Raw genomic sequence first — 20,698 nt, 5'->3', positions numbered from 1 at the left:
CTTTGGTCCATAGATGCGGTAGCGACATCATCATTTCCACAGTGTGAAGGCTGGGAGGAGAACTACTAAACATGCAGCTTTAAGCAAGGGGACTTCATGCTTAAAGGGCAAGTTATATGTTGACTATGGAGGCCCTACATAGCATGTTTCCCATAACCTCACTCAGCACCCACCACCACGCTCAAAGATCAGCCACTACAGACTATCTCCCTCTACACTCCCTTGAAGGCTGTGTTTCTCCCCGTTTCTCTTTTGGGAATTGAACCTTTCTGTCTCAGGTGGCAGTGCCACTGAGCCAACCTCAAGCATATTTTTACGGAGTATGCAGAGCACTAGTGTATCACGGATCCAGACATGGGGGCAGCTAGGATTGGAAGTGCATTTGACCTATTTCAAAGGCAAGATAAGGGAACATGTGGAGATCTACACAAGTCTGAGTCCCAATAAAACAGGTCTGTTTGGGCCAAGGACACAACATTTTCAGTAATCCAGTAAGTTTGCAATAGAAGTGAGTGCATATTTGTGAATAGGTTGGTGAATATTTGTGATAATTTCTTAATGAGTTTGCTTTGGCCGTGTTCCTGCTCCTTTTGTGTTTGCTTTCTGTGAATCTTCATGTGACTGAGTTTTACTTGTAGTCATTCACAAAAGTGAATTTTAAGCTCGAACAGTCGTTGATAGCACATTTCAAACTTGTGCCGCAAATTTGATCAGGAGACTTAAGCTCATGCAATGAGGGAGCAGAAAGAATAATATGTGACTTATGTGAACCAGACGTAGCTAAGCAACACAGGTTGGGTTTCAATTTTCAGTGGTTCTAAATTCTAGATCCCATGATGTTCTAAAGGACCCCAAAAGCATTGGTAGCCATGTGCAAACACTGGAACATTTGGCCTGACAGGTCTGCAGCTACCTCGTTCCAATTGTGAGGACTTTCTCCAAACTGTGCTCTTGTTAGCCCAGCAGAAATCTGTTAGTTCAGAAGACGTGCTTGAGTGAAGATGGAGAATTACATGCAGACCCCACTCTGGATTAATGATGGCTGCTGCTTAATCTGTTCTGTTTTAGGCCCTCTGACAAATTGCAAATGGAGGACTTAGACTGGGCAAAGATTGGACACCCCAGTGTGATGTTAAATCACAGAACGACTCTTACCTTCCACCAACGATGTCAGCAAAGTGACATTGGCAGCTTTACGCCTTCCTGCAGGTAGATTTAAGCCTATTTTCTCTAATCTTTCCCTTAAACACCTTCCACCATTTTTTGATTTTGCCCTGCAAGAGGGAAACAAGGAGGGAAAAAATTTTAGTTGAAAGGAAAGAAAAAGAAATACACAAACTGCTGTTTCCCAGCCTGTTCATAGATTCATAGATTTTAGGACTGGAAGGGACCTCGAGAGGTCATCGAGTCCAGTCCCCTGCCCACATGGCAGGACCAAATACTGTCTAGACCATCCCTGATAGACATTTATCTAACCTACTCTTAAATATCTCCAGAGATGGAGATTCCACAACCTCCCAAGGCAATTTATTCCAGTGTTTAACCACCCTGACAGGAACTTTTTCCTGATGTCCAACCTAGACCTCCCTTGCTGCAGTTTAAACCCATTGCTTTTTGTTCTATCCTTAGAGGCTAAGGTGAACAAGTTTTCTCCCTCCTCCTTATGACACCCTTTTAAATACTTGAAAACTGCTATCATGTCCCCTCTCAGTCTTCTCTTTTCCAAACTAAACAAACCCAATTCTTTCAGCCTTCCTTCATAGGTCATGTTCTCAAGACCTTTAATCATTCTTGTTGCTCTTCTCTGGACCCTTTCCAATTTCTCCACATCTTTTTTAAAATGCGGTGCCCAGAACTGGAAACCATACTCCAGCTGAGGCCTAACCAGAGCAGAGTAGGGCAGCAGAATGACTTCTCGTGTCTTGCTCACAACACACCTGTTAATACATCCCAGGATCATGTTTGCTTTTTTTGCAACAGCATCACACTGTTGACTCATATTTAGCTTGTGTCCACTATAACCCCTAGATCCCTTTCTGCCATACTCCTTCCTAGACAGTCTCTTCCCATTCTATATGTGTGAAACTGATTTTTTCTTCCTAAGTGGAGCACTTTGCATTTGTCTTTGTTAAACTTCATCCTGTTTAACTCAGACCATTTCTCCAATTTGTCCAGATCATTTTGAATTATGACCCTGTCCTCCAAAGCAGTTGCAATCCCTCCCAGTTATAACTGAGTAGTCTCTTGATCGGGCATAAAATATACAATGAGCTTCACAAATCTCAATGGTAAGGACTACTGATAACCGAATATAAAGTGTGCTAAAATCAATTTCTATATTCCAAACGACATGGTAGTCCTGGATTCTTTTATAGCCATGAAAAGAACTGCTGTTCAGTGAATGAAACAGATATGAGAATAAAAAGAACCTTCATCCAATCACTAGTTTTATTGTTTCAAATTCTCAACAATAGCAATCCTCAGTGATGCCTTTGTTCCAACAAACAGCAGCTCATCTAAGTTTGTGCAGGTGACTCGCAGATTCATTAACAAAGAAGCATTTGGGCTGCAAGCTTGTAGGAACTTGCAAAGCGATGCGCTGTATTGCAAAAATACCCATGTGCCCAGGAGCGCACAGAGACCTGTTGGGCTTTAATGTTGTTCTTAGGGAGTCCCACCTCCAAAAGGTGAGTCTTACTGGAGTGACAACAGCAACAGCCAACCAGTGAGCTTCCTATGCAGAAACATTGCAGGTTTGGGGCAGAATCTCTGTGAAAAGTAATAAAATTGGCTATCACCCAGAGCAGCAGCAAAACACGTGGCCTGTTACTGGAATAATTTAATCCAACACTTTTGCAGCCTTTGCTATTCTGAGATAAAAAGAGTCCTGGACTGGGACTTCTCTATCCGATGACAAGGTATAAGAATAACCACTTGGTAGAGCTGAACAAAGCACTCGCAATCGATCCCAGAACTAGGGCACAAGCTGCAAAATTCATACTTGGATCCGGATATTGAGAACCCCTGAAGTTTGGCAAGGTGTTTGGGACAGGGCTTTGGCTTGGCCTGTTATAGTCTTAGGGGCCAGTTGCACAATGTGGATCAGGAGATGTGAACTTTCCCAGATTCAGATCTAGGGGGTTGAAATTGTAACCAGACCTGTACATCACCCCAAATCGGAAGGACCCGCAGGTGCCGCCTGAAGTCAGTGGGACAGTCTCAAGGGCATTCCCTAGACTGTAAGCTGTTTGGGGCAGGGTTTAGCTTTTTGTTCTGTGTTCGACTGGGGCGCCTAGGCTCTACTGCATGCAAATAATTAATAATGACCGGCAAGCGTTCATCACTGGAAATAGCTCAGACACTTTGACCTGAAGGAAGCAGAGGAGAGACAAAATCAGAGGAAGATAAGTATGGTGTGATGCTTACCTCCTGAGAACTCCCCCGAGAAGAGAGGCATTGAGACACTCTGGTGGGGAAAGCCTTCTCTGCACCTCCCCGACGGTCACCTTGTACTTAGAGGTGGAGCTGAGAAGGGAGAGCCGGCCAGGCACGGAGCAGAAGACCTCGTTGGGATTTGTCACCCCTCCAATCAAACTGTCTTTGTTCATCGACAGGGCAGAGATGGTGGTGCCGTTCGCCTTCGAGGGGATGGGCACTGGAAGGAAAAGCAGCAAGAGAGAAAGAATGTCACTGGAAAGGGTCTAAAGCAGAGGAAACAGAAACTTGGTGACGCTCGGGGCCCCTCAAGCAGCATTCCAGGAGCTCAATGCACAGGCATTTCCATCGTAAGAAGTAAACAGACATGACCATGGGGTTTCCCTTGGTCTTGTATGTTTCTTAATGGAAAAAGAGAAACTGCCTGAGGGGTGGTTTGAAAACCAGGCAAAATGCAGATCTGTATCTTATCCCTCCAAATTCAGGGGTGCTAGGACGTGGGGTTCTTGTTTGGCCTCTAGGAAAGGACTAGGTGCATAATTTTGACCAGATCCCCAATCCTGCCTTCCTCTGTCTGCCTTCGGGGTGCTTAGGGATCCAAGATTTTGGTCTGGCCTGTCACAGAGAAAGGGGCCATTTGCAAAACTCAGGTCTGGATCCTGTTTCAAGATTTCCAGTACTGCTGATTTTTGGAGGGGTTTGGATTTGGGATTTTCATTGGGGCCCATGTTCACACAGCACCATTAAGGAGGAACAGAAGGCCTGGACTCTGTCCCGAGCACCTCCGTTATCTGAGACTTAGCAAACCCCAGGGGAGCTAAGGGCTGTGTGTGTGGACATGGGAAGACTTCCATTGACTTCATCTGGGTTTGGATCAGGCCCACAGCAAGCGGGAGCCCCGCACTTGGGTCACCCTGGTCTAAAGTTAACTGAAAAGATCAGTTCACCAAACAACCCAGAACAAGCTGCCTTGTACTTAATGGGGAAAATGCCAATTAAAAGCAGAAAGGCAGACGGATATTGGTGAACAGCAGACACCACACAGGGCCCATGGCCTTACACCAAGAGTGAAACTGGCCTATTTTCCCCAGACATCACTTCAGTAAGAAACCTCTTTAGACACAATAAAGGTTTCCCGGTTAGAGCCATGGCAGAGGCTTGTGCCAAGTGACTTTGGGTTTTATATTTTAAATTAATACCCAATTTAACTCTGAATCCACGGTTTTCAAAGACTCCACAGCTAACTGCAAATGCAATCACTCCAGATTGTTTAAACCCTGGCATTCTTTGTGGTTACTGAGTAATGGTCACTCCATGATGTACATTCAAACAGTACACATGCCTAATACTTAGAGCAACAAATAACAGGGTGAGATCCAGGTTTATAAAGGAAATACACATGCCCAGAATGAAACAGCAAACCCGAAATTTAAGCGGAAAGGGCAAGTACACTAAGCCCATTAAGGGGGCCTTACAATCAGCATATTGTAAATACAGCTCAGCAACTTGTTAGCATGGCAATAAAAGAGCAGCACATGTTACATAAAACTGGCTAATGTTTTAGGGCTAAAAGATGAATGGAAATAAGCTAAGGTCTATTAAGTTCCCTCTCAGTGTGAAACTCCGACAGCGTCGGGGGACTGAAGGACAGGTTGCATGGGGTTTCCCTTCGGAACTGACTCGCAAAGGGTAAAGTTCTGACAGTTGTGACACTTGGGATTGTGGCTGATTAAGCAGTTCTAAGGGAAGAACAGAGGCTAAAAGATTCAAGAACATCACCGTATGGGCTAGGAAAGCAGAGCTGCTTCCAGACAGCAGCGACGTCAGGGCTTTCTTTCACATTCCCAGGATGGTTAATATTTATCCCTTGGCACATTCCTAAAATAAAAAGCCAGAGCATGTTTTAAAAATGTCCACGTATCACTGCAAAGATGTGTCTCACTGCAGATCCATGCATTCCTACGTTTTTGGACTTCATTGAGACATGCATCATCATGCATCCATGCAGTCCCATGCATCCCTAGAGAGCTGGGTATGTCTTGTGGTTTTGTGTGTTTTGTGCATCACTGTGTATCCACGTGTTTCCATGCATTCATGTGTCCGCGAAGAGCTGTGCATTACTTGTAGGTTCATACTTCATCACGCATTTGGGCATCCCTGTGGATTCATGCATCAATGTGTATTCATGCTTCCACGCACCACTTGGCACCTACGTATCTGTGTGTCTGTCTACATAACCATGCAGCCCGGTAGAACCTTGCAGCACCACTCATCCACATGTCACAGCATTTGTTTTCCCCTGGTCCTGGATGAGAGGGCGAATCCATTTGGACTTGGGGAGGTGAAATGCTGGACGCTATTGGAAAGCTCACCTTGCAGAGCAAAAAAGTAAAATGCAGACGTGTGTTTGGGAGGCATTCCATGCCGTGACAGAGTGCTGGGCAGCAAGGCCAGGCGCTGCGGTGCATAGCAGCAGAGTGATGGGCGGATGAACAGGGCATGATGAGGCACTGACACATGATGTGTCACTATGACAGTTTTAAAACATGTGCTGACTTTTTTTTAGGAATATGCACACTGCAGAAAACGAATCCACCTAGAGAAGACTAAACTAGTCCCTGCCACTCCCAGAGCCACAGTCCAGAACCAGTTAGGCAGTCTCTGTTACATGCAATGACTTTCTGAATTTTATAGGTGCTGTGACAAGGAGAAACCATAGGAGACAATTAATTTGAATAATGATCTGGATTTCAGTAGTGCCTAGAAACCACAACTGAGACCAGGGTCCCATTGTGCTAGGTGCTGTACATACACAGAAGGAGAGAGAGTCCTGTCCCAAAGTGTTTGCAATCTAAATAGACAAGAAGGTGGAAGGGGAAACAGAGGCACAGAGAGGGGAAGTAACTTGTCCAAGGTCACAGAGCAGGCCATTGGTAGCGCTGGGAATAGACTCCAAATCTCCTGACTCCAAGATCACTACCCTATCCACTAGACCAGGCTTCCTCAATCCAATCAGACAGTCAAACATAACTACATGAACTATTTTCTTTTTGGCATCGCTTTCTGTTTGCCTGGTCTGATCTGCAGCTTTTTTACCAATAAACCTGCTGCAGGTGAGAGACAAAACTACCATCAGAGACTGGGAGTTTGGTTTCTTTGGCTTTTTTGGAACCAGAATTGGCTCTTGTCACAAGCAAACCAAAATGTCCCTCTGATCTGCAGAACAGCTGCTTTCCTGTTCCCTCAAGACGCAGGTGATCAGAACACCTGAGCCAGCCTGCAGACAAGAAGGAAGCACATGACTATCGGAGGTTTGCCCAATACTCAGCAGGCAAAACGAAACCCTCACTGCGCTAGCACTGGGTTCGCTTTGTTTCCGATGCACTTTGAAAGAGCAGAGTCTCACTTGCCGAGCCATGTTGGTGCTTCCAGACGACTGACCCTCTGAGAAGTGCTGAGTTGGTCTAAGCAAAGAACATTTCTGAGATTTAGACCTGGGCCCCAGTGCAGCAGGAGGAACCACTGTAACAAGATTTAAAATTACATATGGGGACAAGGTTTTCATGGCAAAATGGCTGGGCTTCAGGCCATTGGATGGTTCTCACCAGGAAACGTTCCGTTACATCATGTATTAAGCAGAGGCGGCACTGGGAAGGGATGCACGGTTTGGATACAAGTCTAGATCGGAACATTCCCAGTGTTCAGGGGTGTTTGCCTCCAGCGTTAAGGCTGTGATATAAAAATTAAGCAGGCTCCATTGTACTGGGCTTTCTCCTCTAAAGTCTCCTTGGTTTAGACCACCTGAGATGTCCTGTCTGGGGTTTGATCCACCTTTGAACACTGGGGGTATTGCCTTCCCATCAGTGGACTTATTCTTCCATTAGACTCAATGAGAAATAGGTGTGTATCAGGGCCGCCCGGGGGGGGGCAAGTGGGGCAATTTGCCCCGGGCCCCACAGGGACCCCCACAAGAATATAGTATTCTATAGTATTGCAACTTTTTTTTATGGAAGGGACCACCAAAATTGCTTTGCCCCAGGCCCCCTGAATCCTCTGGGCAGCCCTGTGTGTCTATCAAAGGATGAATTGACCCCACTGCAGATGGATAACCCTAGAAATATAGGACCCTAGTTAGGAATTTTGGTGAGCTGAGCCATCTGTCCTTGTATTACACAGAGACTGTATTGCCAGCGTGAATGTTACAGGGGCACGCCCAAGGTGCTGCTCCTCTGTGTAACGGTGAATATAAACCCAGTCACTGGGTGGCAAGGAAGGAGTTAAAATGCTCTCCTGGACACAGAACTCACCCCAGGTGTTTCTCTCCTCACTGAGGGATTGCCAGACAGCCAGGCTTGGGAGGAGAGGTAATTGGATCGGGCTCAGCTGGAGGGAGTTACTCCAGGAGGATGGCTACAAAGGGATGCAGCAGCGGGAGATTTCTCTTTCTCTGTGTGTGTTGAGCTGAGTTAGGGGACTGTCACTGGGTCTGATTTAAGTTAGTAAGCATCACCTCTACCTGCCAGAGCGTCCAAAGCTACCAAACTCAATGGGATGGGAAGAATAGGGAAGATGATCAAATATGGCTAGGTGGCACTGTCTGCTTAGTTTAGCTTCTATGGATTTAAGCCCCTCCCCAGTCATGTTGAAAGGGATACTTTTATTGTGTGTTTTTAGTAACTGCCTGGAACACTTGAAACCTGTTTCTTTCCTGATGCTTTCTGCTTCACTATGCACAATTATGCTTACTTAATTATTTCTATGGAAGCAGTTACTCAGATTAGAGACCCGTTTAGCTCCAGTGTTGAAAGACAGCCCCTGCCCCAGAGAGTTTACAGACTACGCAACAGCTGAATAATCAGCTCAGACAAGGGGAGGACCTGGTAGCGTTAGAGATGGGGCCGGGGGGTGTTCCCAGAGATCTGCCATTGCAGGGAGCCTACAGCCCAGGCAGTGCTAGAAGACAGGGCTTTGCAAAGCAAAGGTGGGGTTTAAGGAGGGATTTAAAAGATGTGGCTTGTGTGCTGGGTGACCGGCACTGGTTTATTTTTGAGCAAGGAACATTAAGTTCCCATTTTGGGTGGGAAACTCATAGAGTCTGCAGACAGTTTTAGGCAGATGGATAGATTGTGTTTTGGGGCTACCTATCTTTAGCTGTGTTCCTTTGGAAATCCCAAGTTAAACCAGGGGTTTACAGACTATAAATGGCAGCGTGTCATTAATGAATAGCATTTACTTGTATTCTGGTTGTGCCAGAAGGCCCCGATTGAGAAGAGGGGCCCATAGTACTGAGCACTGAACAGACACATTGCGAGAGGCAGTCCCTGCCCCAAGGAAATTACAGCGTAAATAGACAAGGAGTATTATCATTTCCATTTCACAGATGGAGAACCAAGGCCCAGATTCACAAAGGTACTTAGCCATCTAGCGCCTACTGAAATAAATGGGAGTCAGGTGAATCTAGCCCTACAGACTTGCCCACTGAAATGCTTTGAACTTGCTTTGAAATGACGTTGTCCTGAAATATCAGGGGGGATTTTCTCACACAGTCTGATTTGTTATCCTCTCTCATATAATAAATTTAGCCACTAAAAATACTGCAGTGTCAGTAATAAATGTGCAAGTAGTGGGCGGATGTTGGAAGAGACTTTGCCTCTGTGTTTCTGCAATATCATGTTGCCAGGTGCATTTCCATCAGGCAGAGCTCAGGATCTCACTGTCTGGTTTACTCTCCCAGGGGAGGCACTGGTTGCTACATGTTACACGTTTTGTGTGTGCCGAACAGCAGTGTAAATGGTGAGCTAAAATCCCCTGTGAGCATCCAGCCATGGTGCTAGAGGGCACATGCCGTTTTGTCTTCCCTTTGAACGAGAGAAACTTGTGATTTCCAGCCAGAAATGCCGTGTGTGTGTGTGTGTGCGCGTGCGCGCTGACTTGGATCTCTTTAGTCCGCTGCACACACCTTGGGCGTAGCTGTCTGAGATGGTGAAACTCACACGTTGAGACAGAACTCAATTAATCTGAGACAAGGACTTTCACACAAGGGCAGAGAGAGATTTCAAAATGTGTCCCAGTTTCTAAGAACAGACAGCCACGTGGCTGTTCTGTGTACCTTCCCTCACAGCTTTCAACAGGGTTGGGCTAGCTTTTATCACCCCACGCTCATCATGCTGGATCATGCAGTGGAGTTGCTATAAACCCACAAATGCTGCGGGGTGCCCAAGTGGTAAGAGCTGGGAGTCAGGACTCTGGGTGCTATTCCAGCTCTGCCCTGGACATACATTGTGTCATTTTTTCTCTGTGTGCCTGGGTTTCACCATCTGCAAAATGGGGATAAAGATACCTTGGAGGAACGTTGTGATGTTTAATTAAAGCTTGTCGAGTGCTTTGAGATCCTTGGATAAAAGATCCCGTAGGTGGAAGTGCTGGGATGGTAGATGTAGCCAGGGGGAGTAGATACAGTGCCTAGATACGAGACTGATTGATGCTTTGTAGATAGACAGAAGGGAGCTGAAAGACCAACCTGTGAAGGGCCCGGCATTTCCAATGTGATGCTGCAGTTTTCTCAAAACATAATGGGAGGCAGGAGCCTGGATTCTGTGCTGCGTCTCAGGGGATACAGCCCAGGATGGTGAGGGGAAAGGTGGCTTTAAGCCATCTCTGTACCTCCTGGGGTTGGGGGGGCTGCACAGCCCCCTGTTTAAGTTAAGTCTGAGGGGTGTTCTAACTTGTGGCCGTTCTACATCCCAGAATAACTGGAGCGCAGAGCTCCCTGGCCACATCCCCTCCTCCCATCAGGATGCCCTGGTGCCAGGCGCTGCTCAGGGAGACTGCACAGAGTCCTTTTGCCAGCTCTATGCTGGCTGGGGAGGCCCCCTGCTTTGAGGGCGTCAACCCAAGGCCATCTTTGCCTGCTACCTACCCCCCACCTCATATTACAAACACAGCCCCAGCCAGAGCAGAGGGAAATGAGAGCTCCACTAGAACCACTTTTGCCTACAGTTTGCTGGGGAAAAAATCTTTACACATTTACTCCGGTATCAAAATCGTTCCTTGCAAAGCATCTGCACCCAGCACTTGACTTTCCCCAAGCAGCTGCCTCAGCCCCCCGTAATAAATGGTACATCACACTCCCTGCAACTGAGAGCTTTAATTGTCACCTTACAATCTGTAAACTGATTATTCCCTGCAACGCCGGGAGCTTGGCTGGAGGAGGGTTTCTCTTTTGCTCCCTTGGAAGAATAATGCATTGGCTGCTGCCAATGGCTCTGATTCTGATCTCACTTATCTTGGGAACTCCATGGGCTTCACTGCAGTCCCCTCTGACTCGCTCAGAGTGCATGAGAGCAGGGCCAAGGTTTGTAAAATGTGCAGATTGGTGTTTACAAAATGTAGCAGAAGAAAGGAAGCTTGGAGTTTGGGTTTGGTTCTGGTTTGGGGAAGCATCCAAACTCCTGGTCATTTATCTGAATGTCTTGCGACTGGTTCTCACCGACAATTGATACCAGGGTAAATCAGGAGTCACTCCACTGAGCCAATGGAACTAGATGGGTGTAAAACCAGTGCCAGGGAGAACAGAGTAAGGCCTGTTTCTGTAGAATTGGGCTGGAGATCTGCCAAGACTAGGAAGCTTAAGCACGAGGTTTCTAGCACGTTTGCTCCTGGTCCCAGCTAGGAGTCCCCTGCGCACAGAAGCCTTTGCTTTGGATTCAGTTTCCAGGTGCAGAGAGAAACCAGAAAAGGAAGGGGAAATGTATCCAAGAGATTCCTCTCAAAAAGTGAGAAAGGGCTTGGGGAGTTTCCTATTTGTCCCTGTCCGGTTTGTCCCATCCCACGCCAACCTCAGTGTCTGTTAGAAAGCAGACATCTTTCTATCCCCAGCTCCCACTGTACATCAAGCAGAATAAGCTTTCATCTGTCAGGAATGGGTTAGGATTGCAGCACTGACAGATTTGTAATCCTGTGGTGCTGTTGCCTTTGGAAATACCCTCCATCCTTTGTCCTGAGGGTTTGGTGCTTTGGTGGCAATGACATTCCACCTCCAGGCATCCATGGTGCTGTCTGTCTTTGCAACAAGTGGATATTCAAGCTTGTGAATGTATAAAAACTCCTTGCAGTGCTGGGATCTCAAAATTCTATTGTCGGACCAGATACTGTCCTTAGAGACTAGTCAATTGATTCCTGATGTACATTTGAAAATGGTGACTCTCTTCCCTGTTCTTTCATTTGAAAATTGCATTCTTAGCCCCGGCACACACCAGTATGTAGCAAAGAGAGCCTTACAAGGAAATTGGACTGGATGGAGGGAGTCTTGTAGCCTTGGCTTTGGTATTTCTTAGGCTTAAATGTTTCATCTTGTTCCCTATAGCTGCCTTTATTCCCACTGACATGCCATCCTGATGAGGAGGGGTTAAGAATCACTGAATTTTGCTAGAAGAGGTTTCAAACACAATCTGGATGTAAATCAGGAAAGGAGCCTTCTGCAAATCTTCATTTGAATTCAAAAGTGAATTTCAATTCTGCTGTGTTTGCAGTATGCTTGCGTCTGCTTCCCACAAACATCCGAGCCTTCAAGCTTCAGTAGGTGACTTGTAAACAGCAATTTTTAAGCAGGAACATTCACCACAAGCAAATTTTGAAGCTTCTATTTAATTGACAAATTAGCAGTGTGCACAGTGGTGGTCAGGTTGTGTACATACGGCATCCAATCAAATTACAGGAAAAATACCACGTGATTTTGGTAGCTAGCCACCAGCCACTCAGATATGATGTGGAGCATGATGGACACATTTTGAGGTTCAAATATTGGCTCTTTGCAGTGACCTGTTCTTACAGGAGAAAATATTTTACAACAAAAATGTGCACATGCTTTTTCATTTGAGATATGTTTGTCCGTCTTGAAAACAATTTGTGGGCCGAAAAAGTGGCAACATTTGACGACTAAATTGTTTATTTGAAAATTACTTGCTCAGCTTTATTTCCAACTCAATCACTGGGCATGGTGAAGAAGAAACAAGTCCACAGGGAGTATGTAGATCAATAAACTTCACCCTTCCTACCAGTCTGTTTTCGCCTTCTCTCTGACACATGCCTATCGAACCCTAGACCCCAGCTACACCAAACCTCTTTGTAATGCAGCTGTTATAGCAACAGCTCTTCAGGAAGTCCGAATGTTAACACTTGGATGGGTGTTTTAAAGAGGTATTCAGTGAAACCTGTATAGGAGACCAGTATAAAACAGTCTCTAGTCTTAAGATACAGGCCCCAGAAGTATCCTTAGACACACTGGTCCTGGTTCTTTCTCCTCTCACTGGTTACACACTAGTGTCAGCTCCACTGAGTTTAATGGAGTTACTCTAGATTTACAGCCGTGAGAGTAAAGTTCTGCTCCACCTTTAAAAGGACACCTGCACGGAGTAATCTATTTTTATCAGTCCTTTGAGAGGTTGCTTAAGACAAGTTTCACTGTGTGTGACAGAATTCTAGATGCTAGCACAAAGGAACCTTTTGTGTAAGCTAGTCCAGCCCCTTGCATCGGAAATAGCAATGCCTAGTGATTAGAGCAGGGGACAGGGAATCAAGATTCCTGGATTCGATTCCTTGGCACAAAGTGGGACGTTGGGTATATCACTTAAGCTCTCTCTGCCTCATTTTGCCCACTGGTAAGATGTATTTATGTAAACAGGGTTGAGAAGCTTTAGTTAATTGTTTGTAAACATTAAGAAGGGCAAAGGATTATCATCATCCATCAAGGAGGACTAATCTAACCTCAGTTTGAATGTCTCCAGTTGTAAATTACGTACTACAGATGCACAGATATACAAGAAGTGTCTGCGTGTGGGTGTGAGAGAGGCAGTGGCTCTTGTTGTACCTTTGAAAGCCCTTCTTTTCAATCAGCCGGTACTTTGGAGTTCAGATTGTTCAATTTCCTGGTGTTTCAGCAGGGAGGTATTTATTGATGGTCCTGAGAAAGAGGTCAGTGCCATCAGCTATATTTCAAACCTGCAGTCTGTAATTATCCTTTCTTCCCAGAGGGGATTATACAGGTATTTTCTTTATCTTGAATGCACAACCTGAACCAAGTCCCCATGTCAAAGAGCCTCTCTAGGAAATGCTGCAATCTGCTTGCAGGCCTTTTCAAATGGAAGGATCGAAAGAATCTTGTTTTTATCTTTCGGCTTTCAAGATTCCTGGGTGCTGATCGGTAAATGGAACTTAGAATCTCAAAGGAAAAATGGAGTACAGGGCAGAAGCCTCCAAACTGTTCCCACGAGATCGCTAACATGAAGAGACCCTGTGCTTAGGCAAGATCTTTATACTAACATTTTCTTTCCAAATGCAAATCAATACAGTAGATTATGCCCCCAAAGCTGACCAGTTAAATATATTTGACCAAAGTCATATTGGAGTAGTTTGAAGGAATCCCTCTCACTTGAGGTTTTTAAGAACAGGTTAGACAACACCTGTCAGGTGTATACTTAGTTTTGCCTCAGCCCAGGGGGCTGGACTACATGACCTTGCAAAGACCCTGCCAGCCCTATATTTCTATGCGATTCTACATTCAACCTACTTATATTTCCCCTGTGATTTCAGTTGAATACAGATTCTTCTTTACTTCCCGCTGAAATTGTTGTCTACTGTTGCTGTGCACTGTTAAACATACCCTGCGTTTAATCCCAGAGGTAGCTAAATGTCTGTGGTGGGTTTCATGATCAGCTTGTAACATTTATGAGAGCAGTTGAGTATTTTTTGGACTGAAAGGTGCTAGTTAAGTTAAAGATGAAACCTGAATACTGTACTGTTTGCTTAAGAAAACAGACAATCAATAAGATAACAAAAACTATTCAAACACATGAGCATAAAGTCTTTTCATCTTCAGGTTTGGGAAACAGAGGTGAGCAAGTAATTTGCAATTAATAGTTGTATTGAATTAATTTTTCCTTCTTTAATGTTCATGAATTGCCTACAAAAGGATCACAAAATACTCAAATGTATTTGTTATTCAGAATCATTCATGCATTTCTGCAGCTAATTCACACACAATTCATTGTGAATATTCACAGTATGCACAGTCTTGGTTAGTTTCACAAGTCACATGGAATTGTTTCAGTTCTCTGATTGGATGACTTAGGTAACAGCCTGAATTGCAAATTGTGCAATTCAAAATTAGCAAATATTCAAGGTTAAAATTCACTCTTTGCTATTGAAACTCAAATGATCACAGAAAGTGAATACAAAAGGGTCACAGACACAGTCCCTTAGAAATGTGCTTTCGAATTTCAATCAATATTTCTGATAATTTTTTCCACCGGTCAGTCAGCTCTAGAAATAACTATCCAAGTAATGCTCTCCACAATGCTGTCTGCTGTCTATAGTGAACAATGTTGCCATTTTTATTTTCACCTTTATATCTCTGTTGAAAAGGTAGAGTTTATTACAACAATTTAGCGCCTTCAATTTTTCCTTACTAATTAAATATAATCTTTCTTTAAGTCATGAAACTGAACCCCTTCTTCATGCCTATATTATCAAAAATAAAATATAACAATAAATAAAATCCTTAATTCAATTATTACCATCTCACTATAATTCAATAGCTACTATCCCTTTTCATAAATAATGTTTTTGCTTCACATTAATTTAGAAAAATATAGATATTTGGAAGGGTGTGTAAAGGAAAATAAAGTGGAGAGTGGAAAAGAATGAAAAGATAAATGAAGGTTTGAGCGTTTCCTAAAGTTTAAATGAAAGGAATTTGAAACTGGAGTTCGCTGCCAATGACAAAGAAAGTTTCTTAATGTCAAACTAGATCAGCCCAGTTTCAGATGTGTAACACAGTAGCAAACTCTCTCTCTCTCACACACACTCACACACACCCAGCCGCCATTCTGCCCTGTAGCATTAAGCATCACAGGTTTATTCATTTAGCAGCACAAACTCCCATTACTTTTTGGCAACGGGTATATGGGATCTTTCTGTGTTTAAACAGTATAATCCATTTTACAGTAATATGCTTGAGAGGTTTTCCCTGTATTTCCTATAGAAGCGCCTGAATTTGTGTGGCTTGGATCTACATAATCTAAAAGGAGAGAACAAAGATGCAGTGTCTCTTAGAAATGGTTGTGGATCCTATATAAGCCATGTTAATGTTGCTATCAATTTGTTAAAACGTATTTAGATTATAGAAGGGCGAAAGACCCTTCAGCAAAGATTAGACTGGAATAGTAATACAAAAAAATACTTCTCTTCATGTAGAACTTGCTGCCAATCCACAGAACACTTGGGGAGGGCTTTAATTTGAGCTTCAAACCACAGTCATGTAAATATGCCAGTCCACCTGCCATTTTGGAGTTGGTGGGTAGCTTGAACATACCTCTAGGGGAAAGACACCAGTACCACTGATCTCCATCAGACAACAGTGTCACAATGGAAAGAGCCCTGTTTTTTCTAGTTCAAAAGCCTGCACACTGGCAAAGTCACATGGGATGCCAGGCATTTTTCTGTATAATTGAAACCTTACTTAAAAGAGCAATGGGCGTTCTCTACAGGGCTATGAAGCTGCCACGGTTTTCATGGGTGGGATTCTAGACATCTCATGGAAATGGACACACTGCAAAAATCTTTCATCGCAGGCCCACCATGCTTTAGAAACTGCTTTAAGATGAACCCCTTATAAGATCCTGATTCTGGATCTCTGCGCCCATGCATGGGTCCTTGTTGGACTGGGGTCTTGTTCCAGACAAGCGGGGAGTTGGCAGATCTGTGTGTAATACTGACATGTGTTAAGATAAATTGTTTTGCCAAACAACCGATCTCAAGAAATTGATTCCTCCTGGTATTTTTGGTGGCAATTATTAATCAATTAGAACTGATTGAAAAATGTCCATCCACGTGTTTTTTCAGTATAAAATGGCTTTTCAGCTACACAGGAATGTTCATAGAAAAAAATCCATTTTCATCAACATTTTTGACAGGAGAAAAAAGATCCCAACCAGCTCTAATCATAAGTGTCAGATTGAATCCAATGATCCACATGGAACGGGCTGTTATCCTTATGAAGAGTTATTTTAATTGCAGCTGTTAACGTAGCTATACATTCTTGTTACTTTTATAATTGTTCCGATCAGTGCTTGATTTGAATGGCCCTTCCTGTTTGTGACGACGAGTTGTGCGCTTAGAGCAATCCTGAATATTTTCGGGAAAAGACAGGCAGTGTCTCCTGCTAATACCACATCAAACAAAACAAACAAACAAAGTTCCGCTTTCTCTCACTTGTTGCATGCAGCGTTGTCAAAATCTCTGCCTTTGGTATCTGCCAAGCACAGAAAATGGAGCAGGGATTTTTATGCATCTGATTACTGTCTATCTGTAATGCGCCTGCAGGGAGTCAATGGTGTCTAGTGGTTAGAGGAGGGGACTGCAGATCAGGAGGCCTGGGGTCTCTTGCTAGCTGTCATTGGCTCACTGAATGACTTTGAGCAATTCTCTTAACCAGCTACTTTACTCTCCATCTATGCTACCTATGTGGCCCCACAACACATAAGCGCCTCCCAGTCTTTAATGGATTTATCCTCACAACACTCCTCTAAGGCAGGGAAGAGTTGTTATTCCCATTGCACAGATGGGAAACTGAGGCACAGAGAGACTAGCGCCCGGGTCCACAAAGGTATTTAGGCCCCGAGTTTCCACTGATTTCAGTGCGAGTTAGGAGCCTAAATACCCTTGAGGATCTGGCCCTAAGTGACTCACTCAAGGTTAGAGAGTAAGTCTGTGGCAGAGTTGGGAATTAAATGCACATCTCCCAAGTCCCAGGCTAGTGCCCTAACCTGTCCTCTCCGTGCCTCTGTTTTCCCATCTGTAAAGTTGGGACTTTCTGATCTTTTGCAAACCCCATGGAGCTCACTGGATGAGACGAGATCTTTGGCTGCCATGTATTGTTCTCATTTATACACATTTCATCATTGCTTTTGTTTTTAGAGGATAGTGTGCTAAAGAAAACCAGTGTGAGCTTTTAGCCAGACATGAAACGCTCCCTCTGGTCACTGCTCAGAAAGGAAATCAGTTCAGTCCAATACTGAAGCGGTCCAGAACAAGCCAAGAGAAAATGTATCTGAGTTGTGGGGGAGTGTCTGATCCCGGCTAGCGGAGACTGTGGAACATGAAGCACCAGAGAGATGAGAATTGTCTGGGCGGATGTGTCTCCATCTAGTCAGCTCCCATTTGGAGACGGAGCTCATGCAGCTAGGGACCCGTCCAGATGGGGAACAAGGACTGACCGGATCCTTCAGCACCCAGTCCCTAAGTACTTTGGGGGCTGAGGCTAGAGAAATCGCTGAGATAGAGCAGGGGAGGATTCAAACCACGCCGGAATTCCAAACAAGCTGGATGTTGGCTACGTCTGGCAATGAATTGACGCTGCCGAGTTCAGCTCCAGGGCTGACTCCTCATGTATCCCACCATCCAGCAATAGACCCGACCCCTCAGGAACTCCGACATCCTGCTCTAGACTTGCCGTCAGTTACAGGGATTTCGTTTGGGTTCATCTCTAGCAGTTATTGTGCTTCTCCGCTCTGGGCTAGCCCCCGGGACATGTCAACTGGCAGCTGCTTGGTCAAAGCCTCTTCCCAGTGGGCATGTATGACCCCTCTCACCATAGAGAGTGAACCTGGGGCTCAAACCGCCCCAGACCTCCAGTGACTGATCCCCCTCCCCACACACCCCTAAACCTGCCCAGCTGCCAACTTCTCCCTTGCTCTACCGGTTCCCAAAGCCTCTGCCTGAGGCCCTTTACCTCTCACCTACTGCAGGGCCCTGCAAGGGTCAGTCTGGCTACACGTCCTGGTTTTGTCTTGGGGCTGCAAAGTCCAAATAGCCTGGGAGAGGCTCTTCAAAGTATGTCCAGCTGAGCCCAGGTGTTCTCAAGAGCCCTCCAGCCCAGCTGGGCCGGTCCTGGCAATACAGAGGGGTATCCTGGCTTTTTGGAGTTTCATTGAACTGAACCTTATGGGCAAATGTAGAGCGGGTCCTATTCAAATCATTGGGTATTAGAGAAGGGTTCCTGTCCCCAAAGATCAAGAGTGTCCGGCATCAGGGCATTGATTTGGTCCGCTCTGCACAGCAGGTCATGAAGCCAGACACTGAGAGGAAAGAACCTTTGCAAATCTACTCAAGCACGTGGATTCTCTTTCCAGCAGGAACTCTCTCTCTGTGACTCCGAGCTGCTGTTTGATCCGTCTGAGCCAACAGTGGGACCCAGATGCTGCAGGGATTGGGGTGGTAAAAGAATCTGAATAGAGTAGAATTGAGCCCAGAGCATCTCCAAAGCATTTTACCCACTTTGGCTAATTAATCACCATTTTAAAGAGGAAAAAAAACCTGAGGTACAGAGAGATCAAGGCCCACATCCTCAAAGGCATTTAGACTCCTAACTTCCATTGATTTCCTTTGATTTCAGTGGGAGTTAGGAGTCTAAATACCTTTGAGGATCTGGGCCTAAGTGACCTGCCAAAGGTCGCAGAGGAAGAGGAGGGATGGGCCAGAGGTTAGGGAACAATCTGTGACTCAGAGACCTGGGATCTTTAGGTAATTAAGGTTTTGTACATTTTCATCTGAGACTGGGAATCTTGGCTTATCACTTAGCAAGCAAGCGATGAAGGAGGAAGGATGGTCTAGAGGTTAGGGAGATTTGGGATGTGGAGACCTCGGTTTGATTCCCAGCTCTGCCAAAGATGTCCTGTGTGACCTTGGGTAAGTAATGTAGCCTCACCATGCCTCAGTTCTCCATCTGTACCAGGGGGATAACAGCAATATCTGGGCATATGAAGAGAATACGTTAAATATTGTGAGGCACTCCAATACCTACAGTAAGGGGGCCGGGTCTGTACCTAGATCAAAAGCAAGTCAGTAGCTGAGGGAGGAATAGAACCTGGGATTTCTTGGCTCTCTCTGTTAGATGTAGCTGCCTGTCTGCTGAGGTAGAGCAAAGAGCAACATTTTGCTTCAAGGCTCTGAGTGCCAATGTCAGTAGAGCCGGGTGGTTTTGGGAGGTTAAAGGACTCCTTGTGAAAAAAGCCAAGCATGCAGGGCAAGGTGACGCTTGGAGTAGGCAAATCCGGCCTGTTGTAGCTGAGGAAGTTTCCCAGGCATGTGTGTTTCCAGATAAGTATCATTTCTGAGCTGACTGCCAACGTCCTGGGCATTCGCAGCACGAGGATGTTACTGAGCTGTCCAGGTTTATGGCTGTGCAGATATGCTGATAATCTCATTATGTTCCAGTTGGGGCGGCAGCTTCTTAGAGCACATAGCAAGGGGCTATTACACCAGCAATATACCGTGGCGAGAGCTTGTGCTAGATAAAACAAGTGCTCCTGGCAGTGAGGACATGCCTGACCTGAGAGCACCCAGTCTGCTGCCTACAGCATCACGCAGTGTAATGGGATGCTGGGGTTTGTTAAACTGCATTTCAGTACTTGGCATACTCTGCCAGTCCCCTGCTGCTGGGATCTGAGCTCTGCTGGGAACAGGCTGCAAAGCCAGCACTGGGAGGAACTCTCTTGCATTTAGCCTCTGGGCAGGTATGGAGGGTGAGACATACAGACAGAAAACTGTACTGCAGAAGTTGGTTCTGCAGAGCGTGTGGATTTGAATGGCGGTTCATAAGCATTTTCATAGATTCCAAGGCCAGAAGGGACCACTGTGATCGTCTAGTCTGCCCTCCTGTATAACACAGGCCAGAGAACTTCCCAGATTAATTCCCAGAGCAGATCTGTTAGAAACACAGCCCATCTTGATTTAAAAATTGTCCATGATGGAGACTCCAGCAGGACCCTTGGTAAATTGTTCCGATGGTTAATGACTCTCTCTGTTAAAAATGTACGCCTTATTTCCACTCTGAGTTTATCTAGCTTCAACTTGCAGCCATTGGATCGTGTTGTACCTTTCTCTGCTAGACTGAAGAGCCCATCATTAAATATTTGTTCTCCATAGACTGTACTCGTATCACCCCTTAACTTTCTCTTTATTAAGGTAAATAGATTGAGCTCCTTGAGTCTATCATTATAAAGCAGGTTTTCTAATCCTGTCGTCATTCTGTGGCTCTTCTCTGAATCTTCTCCAATTGATCAACATCCTTCTTGAATTGTGGGCACCAGAACTGGACACAGAATTCCAGCAGTGGTCGCACCAGTGCTAAATATAGAGGGAAAATAACCTCCTTACTCCTACTTGAGATTCCCGTTTATGTTTATTTTGCGTGTCTTACTCATGA

The 20,698-nt window shown here is 45.1% G+C and overlaps 1 protein-coding gene across 5 annotated transcripts in view; it reads right to left on the bottom strand.

The window, feature by feature from the left end:
• Positions 1-20,698, bottom strand: part of TFAP2E (transcription factor AP-2 epsilon) — a 49,795-nt gene that overhangs the window by 5,868 nt on the left and 23,229 nt on the right. For 3 of the 5 annotated variants that reach the window (XM_054011509.1, XM_054011511.1, XM_054011510.1), the window contains 3 exons: positions 5,215-5,313; positions 3,427-3,655; positions 1,156-1,274 (listed from right to left, as the gene is read on the bottom strand). In XM_054011509.1, coding sequence (XP_053867484.1) covers positions 1,156-1,274; positions 3,427-3,655; positions 5,215-5,313 — 447 coding nt within the window. The remainder of the gene's footprint in view (positions 1-1,155; positions 1,275-3,426; positions 3,656-5,214; positions 5,314-20,698) is intronic. The other 2 variants (XM_054011512.1, XM_054011513.1) reach the window with 1 other exon arrangement.

Source organism: Malaclemys terrapin, chromosome 22, assembly GCF_027887155.1.
Source record: "Malaclemys terrapin pileata isolate rMalTer1 chromosome 22, rMalTer1.hap1, whole genome shotgun sequence".
NCBI lineage: Eukaryota > Metazoa > Chordata > Testudines > Emydidae > Malaclemys > Malaclemys terrapin.
The sequence above is the reverse complement of the archived record's forward strand: the minus strand, read 5'-3'. Positions and strand labels throughout refer to the sequence as shown.